The following is a 12,389-nucleotide window of genomic DNA, read 5'->3' as shown; positions in this document are numbered from 1 at the left end:
TATATATATATATTCGAATGTGAATTTAATTTTAAGAATTTATTTATTTGAATATTAATTATTAAAAACAACAATAAATAAGAAATATTGCATCATTTTACCATAATAAGAAAAGAAAGACCAAAATTCAGCAATATTCAATGTGAAAACAATACCTCTCTGTAAAGTTGGCCTCAACATTTTCAGCTGGAATAGTATGTACTCCTTTTAGTGTAATGTAGATTTTGACAAATTTGTCAGACTGGTCCCATCCTAAGACACAAAAAAACATTGACAGGTGTATTAGACCAAGCATATCATTATGGAATAGCCTATGCCTATTATCACGAGGTATGAACGCACCATAATTATTAATTTTGACTGTGTATCCTTTGAGTATTGTGTCAGTTTTGTCTCCAGAGTCTTTCTTGGATTGCTGCAGTTTCTGCTGTCGTTTCTGCGCCAGCTCTTTCTCTACACAGTATTAAGAACCAAGGGTTCCCAAACTTTTGAAGGGGGTTATTTTAATAATTTCAGCTATTTTTTTTGTCTTGTGGACTATATGTAAACATCTTTTATGTAAAATATCTTACTCAGGACAGTACTAAATAAAAAATTACATGCATTTTGTATGTAAATTACATGCATTTCAAATTTTCACAGATTCTGCAAGGGGTTTCCAAACTTTTGCATGCCACCGTGTGATTTGCAAAAACAGATAACTCCATATTGTGTCAGTTTTGTCTCCAGAGTCTTTCTTGGCTTGCTGCAGTTTCTGCTGTCGTTTCTGCGCCAGCTCTTTCTCTATCTTCTTCTGCTCTTGCGTTAACACGTCCCGCACGCGCTGGCGTTCACATTTCTCCAGCAGACTCGTGATCTCTTTAAGATCACTCTCAAGACCGGCGATCTAAAGACACAACGTCAAATCTGAGAACAAGTAAAGAAGCACGTTTACATGTTCAGCACAAGTGAGATCAGCAGGCAGCTGTCATCTCAGAGCCATACTTAATTCACCCAATGTGTATATGTCCTATAAAACATCCTAGTAGAACAGGAGTTTCATTCACATTCATACGCTTCTGTATATCAGTGCATGAGGCTTTACAGTACAATGAAAACGAAGCCTGGCGGCTGGCAAGACTGCTATCACTATAAGTTACATGGAACTAAAATGAATAACATACACACACACGCACACACACACAGTCCATTATACCAGCTCATTGATGTCCATCGCTGCCTTGAAGAAACCTTAGGAAACTACCTTCTGCAGTTTTTAATTGAAGTAATGGAAATGAACTTTGCTTTCAATCGGGCGCTGCTCGTCCGCTGATATATGCATTCAACGTTGTTTCTAGAAGGATTCTTGCTTCCGCGTTATGTGATGTCAAAATAAAAGACCTCATTTTAGTTGCCTTTGATAAATGACCGCAATTACACTACTAAATAATTCTTACAAAAACCGAATGTTCATATTCATGAGAAGAGAAAAAAAAAGAAAAAGAATTACAATGTTTCAAATTTATTACATTACATATGGGATAAAATGATTCTTAACATAACAAATTACAAAAATATACACTAAATTTAAAAATGTAAATGTACTCATAACTTTCAAGATTTATTACAGCAACCAGAAAACATTCTAATATACTCAAAACATTTACTAGTTAACAAGAAAATTTGTCGACATACAAATAAGAATGAAAATTTAATTTACAATAAATTATTTAAAGCTCTCTGTGTTGTTGATAAAATGTGTCTTTTGTATTTTTTGTCAAATTAGTCAAAAAATATAATATTCTAGTGTGTGACACCAAATAAAGAGATAATCAATAAGTTAAAAGGTTATATACCAGTAACCTAAAAAATAAAAATGAAAATAAAATCACAAAACACAAAAAGTAGCACATTACACCTTTTTATTGTGTCTACAATAAAATAATTTACATAATTTGCCATCATTTGAAAATGAAAAAAAAAAAAAGTGACAATGTGAAATCTTAACCAATTTAGTAGAAAAAAAAATACAACATTTGAGCAGGTGCTTGTTGGTTTTCCAGCTCTGTGTCTTTATTTTATGCAAGAATATCTTCTCTTTTAAGACAAGGTTTTAGAACAATCCCATGGCTGATCACCACATTGATCTCTGTATTCCAGACATCTGGTTGTGGTCCGCTAAATGCCGAAAAACAATGCGACTGAGACGCCACCTGCGCTTCACTCCACGAGGACGTGATGTCATCACACACCTGTTGCGAATGCGCACAGGACAACTGTCTCGGGGTAGTGCAGCTATTTCTTTATCAGCTATCTCCTGAGGAAATAAACATGAGAGACATGGCCTGTATTATTATCAATATTTTGACATTTAATTTATTCATTCATTGCAAGTCAAAATAAAGGTTAATGACTGTGTAAATGGATTTAAAATCCTGACAAAAAAATCCAATCATGTACATGGAAAACAATCTAAAGAGGGTATAAACTTCCATCGAATGGAAACTGCAAGACTTTGAATGTAACAGTTACCTGTAGCTCTTTTGGCAAAATAGTATTCTTCCTAATGGCATTGATGCGCAGTCTTGTATCTGCATATTCAAATGCCACTTGTCTCCTTTTCACATCCCGTACCATCCTCCAGTCAACATAGTAGCTCCTGACCTGCTCCACCACTCCAAGTGAACTTCTGTAGGCCTGAAGAACATCAGAGGAGATTTTACATTTGAATACGTGTATATTTGAAATACACCTAGTCAAAAACCCAAAACAAATGACAAAAAAAAAAAAGTTAGTAAACTAAATGTCACTATGTCTTGGTGTATCTTATTACAGTCTAACGTGATTGCAATCGAAATACAACACCATTCAAACACAAATACAATGCATTCAAAGTCCTAACAGACTTTGAATTTACAAATCTGATTTTTTCTAAAGTGAATTTACCTGTCTACAAATCGGCAAGGACGACTGCAGAAACCCCATGCCCGTGCTGAGGAGCTTCCATGCCGCCATGTTGATCCAGCCCTAACCTCGAGGGTGGTTTGAAGGGTAAGAATTGTGTTTAGTATATCGTTACCGCCATCTCCTGGTCATATTAAATGTTCATTCGAGATTTGGGGGTTGGGGTTTGTCCTCACTCAAAACTCTAAGCAAAACACAGTAGTTAACAATTTGCAAAAGTTATGATACTTTGTTGTTATACGATATAGCCGACAATATTATCGAAAACTGGCTTTGTCTGAATGTCATGGCGAATCATATAGACTTCGATTCATTTTTGAAAAGTCCACAGAGAATTGTAGCTCTGAGCATCTATCAGCCATGAAAATAATAGTGTAACATACAAAAAAAAAAGTTTCATAAGACAAAATAATCAGTAAAATCACAAAGTATGAACAGCAGTAATACTTTGTGTGTAATTGCAATACTTAGCCAGATAGTGGCAGAATGTCGCTACCAATTCAACAACACCAGACTCGTCAAAGGATTAAACTAACAAACGAGCTTTAAATGTAGTAGTACACTTTGACAAAATCTGTATGATCTGTATACTTAAAGCCTTAAATACCTGTCATATAGGTTATATGAACCTATGAATTTAAAGCAGTTCTTAACCTTTATTTTGACTCCAAGACCTCCTATTGCCCACAACAATATTCTATTTATTTATATTTTACTCACAATTTCTATTCAATAAAATATATCTTAAAGCTTGGCATTTTAATTCAGCAAAAACATTTAGCATCCGTTGGCTCAATTTTACAGGCTGGTCTTCACAAATGACATTTTCAGACTTGAAAATGCATCAGGACACATGAACAATCGCACCTCGGAGACCTTTGAGATATTGTGAGGTGACCTGCATCCTGCACCTGCATTGTGTTAGTAGTAGTTCAAGACAAGAGAAACAAGCTCTCTTCGAGACAATTGCCTGATTGTAATGCTGACTGGCTGTGCAAATAGGAAATCTGGGCACGTTTAGACAGCAAATTTGTTGAGCATATTATAGGCCTACAAAGTATAAGAATAAACAGGGGACATAGTGAACCTTCTGTTTTAAAATTCCTCCCTCACAGCTTGATATCAGAGGTAAGTTTCCTCATTTTGTGTCTGCTAACATTTTTTTTGTTTTTTTTAAGCCAGCACTTCCATAACATACTAAATGAAGATTACTTTGCCATTTCTTATGCTCATCTACCATTCTGTCATTACAACAGGATAAATCCCCCCAATAAAACAATGCAACTGAAAAGAAGAAAAAAGCAGACGACAACAAAATAACAACCAACAAACAGCTTGTTATGTGCTTCTCTGCATGACACTGGTTAGAGTTCAACCCCAAGGCATTCATAAAAAATGGTTCTAGTAAATTCCTGTAGAATTTCCCAAGCAATCGGCCTTTGTTAAAAGATACAAGGAGACGTGTTCTGAGAAAAATACTAACATATGTCAAATTGCACAACTTCACAAAGAAGATCCATTATGTAAATTAAAGTGGAAAACAGATCTCGTGAGGTCTAGACACCAGGTAATGCTTCTATAAACCAATTGTTATGATGTGAGGTTAACTTAAATAAATGAATAGGAATAGAAAGGGAACATAACTAATTTTAACCCATGTAAGCCTGCAGGCAACTAAAGTTGCTGAAGGCTCTACCCATATTTTTCCATTTGGAAATATTTTTTTGTGTGACAATACTTCAAAAACCACTGCTGTACAAGCAGACAATCTTAGGAAGAGCTTTTGACAACTTGCTAGAAATGATGCCATGTGGTGATGTTTAATTCATGAGCCATTCCTGGATGTTTACTCAGAAATATACCTGTCAACTTTAGTGACCAGTGAGCAAAAATCCTAGAATCTTTGCATTAGTTTCTATGGGAGTGCATATTACTAAATATACCATCATCTTTACATGAAAAATACTCTTTTAAAAACTCCACATATATAAAACATTGCGCAAATAATTCTATTTAGGATATGCTTTGGAAATATCTGGGCATTAATGCTGTTGATCTACTGTAGATAGAAAATTCACAGCATAGTTCTATTTATTTTAAACTTACCAATATAAAGCAGAATGCCATACTGTGTCATGCATGTGCTGCTTTTCTGAAGCTGAATCTAATATCTGCAACTCTGATCTTCTGAAGATTTCTGAAGCGTAGGCTTCAAACATATTTAGTAAATTTCCTGCTGTTCGCAGGCCACTTGAAATCCCACTAGTTGCTTTTAAATGAGATCAATCCTTTCCAAAAACAAAGCAGATTCGGTCTGCGCTTTGTTCTTTAACAAATAAAAAATGAATCATAGTGGTGTGAAGGGCTTCACTTCCACTGAATTCATATTCAGACATTCCCGATTGACTCACCAATGGGGTGTGAAAATGAGAAACAAAACTGAACCTTGCATGATGTGAAACCAAATGAGTTTGAGGTTGACATTTTGTAAGCTAAAATTGCTGTTTAATGTTTTTAACCTGTGCAAAAAGTATTTTTGTGTGAATTCTCTCAGATTTACTTTATAGAAAAGAGATTAAAAGGTCATATTCTTTTTATATTAGCATCTCCACTGGTTCATTTAAACAACATCCCAAAGAGCTCAAATGAGTTTCACTTTTACAGTGTCCTGTTTGATTTTCATGAGCTACTTGTGTGGGCTGTTCATTCTGACGTCACTATTAAGCCTTGCAAAGTCAGCATTTGAACACACTGCAGAAAAGAAGCTGGCAGTCTAGTATGTGTGGGTACTTCAGTTTTTATATGAGCTCAGAGAAAGTGAAATGGAAGAACGTTTGCAAAATGATTTAGTCTGCTTGTGCTAAACATGGTTCAGCATCTAAATATTACTATGTCTGTTATTTTGATCAGTTCTCTTATGCCCTTCATGTAGAGCTGGAAATATTGTAATTACAAGTTACAAGCAAATGAATGACTGAACAAAATCATATTTACAAGTGGGAAAGACATGATTTGTCGAGTTGGAATAGGGCATGACAATTTTTAAACATTACGAAAACACTTGTAAAACAGTAGGAAGCATGTCTGTAGTGAATTATAATGTATAATTTAGCAAGTTGTTTTAATTTGATATGCAGAACCTCAGTCATCATGGTTTGCTTTGTGTAACACAAACATTTAGTTTTTAAACCATGTATAAATTAGTGATATAGGAATGAATATTTTTCAGCATTTTGAATTCAGATGTTGGTATTTGGATTTATTTTTCAAATAATTAATAAAAAAAAAAAAAATTTTTTTAGGCTACTTCCGACTTCAATGCGTGACATGTCTATGTAATGAATGCACAACTTGGAGTTCCCCAGGTGCACTTGAAGGCAGCATCTTTCAAAAAGTTCCCACAAATTTCACTTGAAGAAATTCAAATGTTCCACACATGGAGATGCATGTTCTGAGCTCTTTACCATATGTGGTAACAGGTGATGTGCAAACATAACCTCAAGATTGTTTGCTTTCCACAGTCTAGTGTTCTGGACCAGTGGCTCTAATTGTTTATTTTGATTTTTTTTTAAGTTTTCAAACAGCATATCATTCAGAAATTCTCCACTGTTCTATTATGCAAAATGTTGGTTAGAGAGTGGGAAACCATTAACATTAGGCCTGCTTTTAAAGAAGATTCTACAAGTTTTGACAAAATGAACTGTTTCTCTAACATTTCCATTGTGCTTGCTACCGTTTCAGGCAGCCTTCCAGCTATGAGGTAAAGTCCTTTTTGGACTCGAGGTCAAGGTCTTCTTGATTTGTGGAATGTTCTGCATTGCACCCTCAGGACCGTGTCAATCTAATAGCTGGGGACCGATGACTACCTGCACTGAACGAGTCTATATTTTGTCGGAAGCCCCTGTTCTTCCTCTGTCTCTCCATGGGTCAGTGCATGTTTTTATCTGCATTTTACACTCCAGTCCTTCTGTTCGACAGATGCTGAAGCTGACATATAGGAAAAGAGAGAACATCCATCCTGAAGTCCCATTTAAGTTGATCGTCAATTTCAGTAAACAAACAAGGGCTCCTAGAACGACTCACAGCAGTGTCATTTTTATTAAACGTTCAACTTCTAATTTCAGCACAGAAGCACGACAAGTATTTGATTAATGTTTTGTCCCCGATGCGTGTCTGGTTTTGACATTAGATGAAGAAATAGAGACGTCAGAGGGAATGAACCTCGCACGGCCAACCATCACAATCAGAGCGATCATGCTTTCCAAACCTAACTGTTAATCCCATCAAACACAGCATAAGGACGTTTATGACGAATTGAATTCAAAATAAAATATGAAATGATAACTGGGACATTTAGGCCTCTTCAGAGTTTTTTGCATGACCATCTGTGAATTCATTCAAATAGACCACCAAGGTTAACAGGAAATGTGCTCTCAGGGCACCCACTACCCTTTTCCACTCAGTGGAGCGGGGTAACCCAACACAATACGGTAGAGCAGAGTCTGTAAACTTTATGAAATCTTCTTTTATTGAGTCAGGTAATTGAGAATGGCCTGCAGAGAGAAAAAAAACCCCTCACATGTGCATGTCAGCATGTGTTTCTTGCCTGTTTTAACCATTTTACTAAGATGGTAAATTTAATCTATAGACGTTTGGGGAGGGAGATTGCTTGACTGATTTCCTCATGCCATGGTGCATTATTTTCAACAGTACATCTAAACTATGTGGATGTGTAGTGTTCTGGACAGCTGAAGTGTAGTATTTCTGCACCCACCTGAGTGGGTGGGTAGGGGGTATCTAATTTAGCATGGAGAATGTGGCTGGAGAAATACTAGTTCATTTGATTAGACTTCTGGAAACATTTCACACATGATCTTGTATGATATCAGTCCTCTGGCAACAGTGTTTGTCAAAAGAACTTTCAGTTACAGATCATTTATTAATGTAAAAGCGAGAAACTTAAACTTGAACTGTTGATATAATCTGCTTATCACTATTTTTTGTCTTTTTCTCTAGTAAAGTATCTAAATATTCTAAAAAAAGAGAGAGATAAATTTACTATATTTTTTACTTACTATTAATTGTATATGTATTCTCTGAAAACATGTTTTATTGTTTTGTTTTATTATATTATAAGGATGTTTAGATATTTTTATTTGAAAATAAGTCAGAGGTTTATAATGTGCTGACATCACATAGGGCTCATTTCATAGGCTTGACAATATCGGTTTGGCAATACCTCTTTGAGCTTGTAAATTTGACCTGCTGTAATATATCAACAATTTTGACAGGCAGGGACAAACAAGAATCCCTAAGTGTCTCAGAGAGGTTTATTTAAAGAACATTTGTGACAGAGGTAAACAGAAAACTGGAGGAGGCAGTGTAGACATTTAGTTGTGTTGCTCATTTATAAATTAAATTTATAGGGAGGGCCAGCGATCTGAAGCTGATAATGCTGTCATAATTGTCTGTTGGAAAAGTAGATTAAAGGACAGGTTAGATAGTTACAGGATAAATAAATGTCAGTGGAAATGGTAGGTAGTTTGATGTGGTGCACTGTAATTATTATAACGAAATTCAGATCTCAGTGTTTTGATCTTGAGATGCGACAGGACAGCTCTTCATCATATCACACATATCCAAATGAACTGCCTATCAGCAAAAAAAAAACAAAAAACTCTTTCACCAGCACCATTTGATATTTCCTGCACAATAATCAACTTATGTTTCATATTTGAATCTTTGACCAATAGCTGTGAAAAAAAACTGATGTTAAATAATTGACATTTTAGACACAATATTCCCAGTTACATTGTTTATTTTTGCTCCACCAACAAATATAATTCCAAATGAATTTAAAGCAGAATCATCAGTGTTTTCTAACGAATCATTTGAGTAAATGATTCAATGACTCATTCATTTGTTTGCTTTCTGAATGAATCAGTGTAGTTCTACAGATCGGTTCATTGAATGATTCAATAATTTACTCAAAAACCTGATAACTTTGTTGCCACCTACTGGTGTAACTGTGCAACCTGCAGAAAGAGTCGTTCAAAAGTCTGTCTGGACTCTGGAATGCATAAAACAAAGAAAAACTGAGCGATTCACAAACATTGTCAGCTTCCAACGCCATATGGGACATTTCTTCCAAAGATTTGACCTCTGCTATACCTATAAAGAAAGAATGTATTTTTTTTGGGCCAGGCAGTGTGGGTTGAAACAGCATGCTTCAAGTCAAGTGTCTAGATCACATTATATCTGAGGAGGAAAGAACCTCGGTGGCCAATGAGAAACAGGTGAGAAAAGAGAAGCTTTGCTCTCTGGGAGGGAGATGAGCTCTTTTTGTGCCTGTGGAATACTGTAGAATGATGTTTTGGTGGCCTTTGCTAATAAGGTGGCGATTTGTTTGGTATAAACAAAACAAAGTACTGAAAATTGTGTGTGATTCTTGATGAAATTCGCTAGGAATACCATGCATGTATAGAATCTGTGCTGAGCCTGATAAATTTACATAGAGTCAGGAGCATTTAGCAGTAAGTGTTTAAAGCAGAGTTTTGTCATCCCTTTCAGGATCTATATTCTTTTCCCAACTAATTAAATCGTTTCCCTTCATTTATTTAGCAGCCCTGAGCTCAGCTCAGATTTCTGATTAGAGAAATACAATCAAGATCTTTTTGGTCTGTTCAACTACAGCTGAATCAAGTATAATGGAACTACATTTGATAAAGTGTAAATAATGCTGTGGTATTATTCAAGGGTGACTACCTACAACAAATTCAGAGGCTCTCATTATTAAATATGGTGTCTACTTTGACTAAGGTCCAATTGTTTCCAATACGATGTTGTGCAATTTTCTCAAAATTACATACATTTCTATATTTATAATTTATATTTGCCTTGCGATGTATTATTATTTGCATTTCCAATAGCCTACTCTTAAAGGGGTAGTTTACACAAAAATTTAAATTCTGTCATCATTTACTCATCCTTCTTTCATCTGCTGAACACAAAATAATTTATTTTGAAGAATGTGGGTAACTAAATGGTTTACGGTAGCCATTGACCTCCATAGTATTTTTTTTTTCCATACTATGGCTACCGTCAACTGTTTGGTTACCAACATTATTCAAAATATTTTCTTTTGTCTCCAACAGCTGAAAGAAATTGTAGGTATGGAGCAACTTGAGTGTGGGTAAATGATGACAGAATTTGTATTTTTTGGGTGAACTATCCCAATTTAACACCCAATTTTTGTAGATATAGACGTCTGTTTTTCAGTCTTGGATTTACATTACATTCAAGAAGTGAAAGACTGTCAAAAACCATGAACCTTAAAAAATCTTGTGACTTGCAGCTCTTTTATATTTTTCAGGTTAGGAACATGTTGTCCCAAAGAATCCTGCCATGGATTTAAAATACATCAGCATCACAGTGGTCTGATTCAGTCAGATGGCACAAATGTGAAGAATGCCTTTTGAGCTGAACTTAAAGGTCACCTGCATGCTGGTATGTTTATTGCCATACATATTCCTGCTTTGAGTTATAACAACAATCTTACTTAAGTCTGTTTGTACGATTAAGACCATCAGTCAGCTTTATGAAGAGCAAATCATTATTAGTAGGATCACATCTTCTCTGATCGTTAATGTTCACTATGTCTCGGTTCAGTGAATAGAGAATTGTGCGACGAAATTGCAACACATCCCATTCGGTTCCTCTTCCTACTGCTGCTATGAAAAGCCTTCATTCCTTACGGTTTATTATGATCCCTGCTTTGGAGACAGGCAGATAGATGAATGTATAACATAACCCAAAGCCTACTGTTGACAGTGTGATATAGAATATTGGATCTGTGTCTCACACGTATGTGAGTTGAAGGTTTATTTGCAGAGTTGAGACCTTATGGCTTCGATTTAAATTTCTTTTTTCCCCTCTTAGTTCTCTTATGGTGGGGTTGACCTTTAAAACCAGCCTAATAAAACCCAGAAGCATTCCATCTAAATATGTTTAAATATAGAGATTTAATTTTCTTTGATAGATTTCCTTGTGGCTTTGTCTTTGTAGCCTCAAGTCTCTGTGCTTCTATAGTAGACTTTAAAACAAACATACTGTAATAAGTTTATCTCTCAACAGAAGAGAGATGGCTTGTGAAAACACTTTACACCTCTGAGTTTGTCTAACGTTTAGTCTGCTTATAAATTTTGTTTATGTTTTTATAGCTACAGGTTATTTGCTAAGTAATTGTAATCATCATAAACCTCCAGCATAGCAATCAACATTTTTCCTTCTCCTTTTCCCCCCTATTTTTTATTCTGTGGACCTCTCACGCAGTCTTTATTGAAATATGTCCCCTTTTCCTTAATGCACAAACTCTTGCTGAGCCTCTGCCTCATAAAAAGCATGGTGAAAGCCATAAGTCTGCTTCACGCCATGCCACATTTCTACTGCATTCTTGTACACAACACCGGTGGCCAAACACATTAATCAGTGTACACAGATCCTCTTCTCAAATAAACGGAGAGAGAGGGCTGTTGGTGAAAAATGAGTGACGGATGAAAGCTGCATTTCCTTTGCGGGTATCATCTCAATGTTGAAAAACTGGAAAATAATTCAATAATTCAAAAGGAAACTGGTTTGATATATTTGAGGATGTGTCAGGAGGGACCTCAAACATGTGTATCGCTCAAAGGGTAAATGATTTAGAGCTCTCTGGAAAATGTAGGACATGCGATAGCCAGATTTTGACTTCAAACGTATATATCATTCTAATGCATAGTTCATTGGTAAACAAGTGGTAAATAAATGTGGCCACTTAAAAATGTTCTTTTTAGTGTTGTCATACATGGGTAAGTATACTGACAAGTATACCAATCCATTTTTTTTTTAAAGAAATCGGTACTTTTGTTTAGCAAGGATGCATAAATTGACCAAAAGTGACAGTAAAGACTATTAATTTGTTACAAAAAAGTATGTTTTTTTTTTTACATAAATATTGTGCAGCACAGCTGTTTTCAACATAAGAAATATTTCTTAAGCATCAAATCAGCATATCAGAATGATTTCTAAAGGATCTTATGACACTGAAGGCTGAATATTCAGCTTTGCTGTCACAGAAATACGTTACATTTTAAAATATATTACAATAGAAAATAGTTATTTTACTTTGTAATACTATTTTAAAATATTACTGTTGTTAGCGCATTTTTGATCAAATAAATGAAGCCTTGGTGAGCATAAGATACTTCTTTCAAAACCTTGCATAATGAACATCATTAGGCAGCACATAAATAACAAATGTGACCCTGGACCACAAAACCAGTCTTAAGTCGCTGGGGTATATTTGTAGCAATAGCCAAAAATACATTGTATAGGTCAAAATGATTTATTTTTCATTAGGATATTAAGTAAAGATCATGTTCCATGAAGATATTTTGTAAATTTCCTAC

General features: G+C 35.2%; 2 protein-coding genes across 2 annotated transcripts in view; both read right to left on the bottom strand.

Moving 5' to 3' along the window:
* LOC107722060 (calcyclin-binding protein-like) overlaps positions 1-1,362 on the bottom strand; it is a 3,055-nt gene extending 1,693 nt beyond the window's left edge. Inside the window, exons 1-4 of the mRNA XM_016530279.1 lie at positions 1,196-1,362; positions 718-886; positions 343-387; positions 156-252 (exon numbers count right to left, since the gene is read on the bottom strand). Of these exons, the coding sequence (XP_016385765.1) occupies positions 156-252; positions 343-387; positions 718-886; positions 1,196-1,213 (329 nt within the window). The 5' untranslated portion in view covers positions 1,214-1,362. The remainder of the gene's footprint in view (positions 1-155; positions 253-342; positions 388-717; positions 887-1,195) is intronic.
* Positions 1,363-1,891: 529 nt separating this feature from the next.
* Positions 1,892-3,052, bottom strand: LOC107722064 (28S ribosomal protein S14, mitochondrial-like). Its single transcript, XM_016530282.1, has 3 exons — positions 2,926-3,052; positions 2,512-2,676; positions 1,892-2,296 (listed from the first exon to the last, which is right to left on the bottom strand). The coding sequence occupies exons 1-3, from the start codon at positions 2,992-2,994 to the stop codon at positions 2,114-2,116; spliced, it is 417 nt and encodes a 138-aa protein (XP_016385768.1). The 5' UTR covers positions 2,995-3,052; the 3' UTR covers positions 1,892-2,113.
* Positions 3,053-12,389: the final 9,337 nt, after the last annotated feature.

This window comes from Sinocyclocheilus rhinocerous, unplaced genomic scaffold, assembly GCF_001515625.1.
Source record: "Sinocyclocheilus rhinocerous isolate Xijiao unplaced genomic scaffold, SAMN03320098_v1.1 scaffold484, whole genome shotgun sequence".
Lineage (NCBI taxonomy): Eukaryota > Metazoa > Chordata > Actinopteri > Cypriniformes > Cyprinidae > Sinocyclocheilus > Sinocyclocheilus rhinocerous.
The sequence above is the reverse complement of the archived record's forward strand: the minus strand, read 5'-3'. Positions and strand labels throughout refer to the sequence as shown.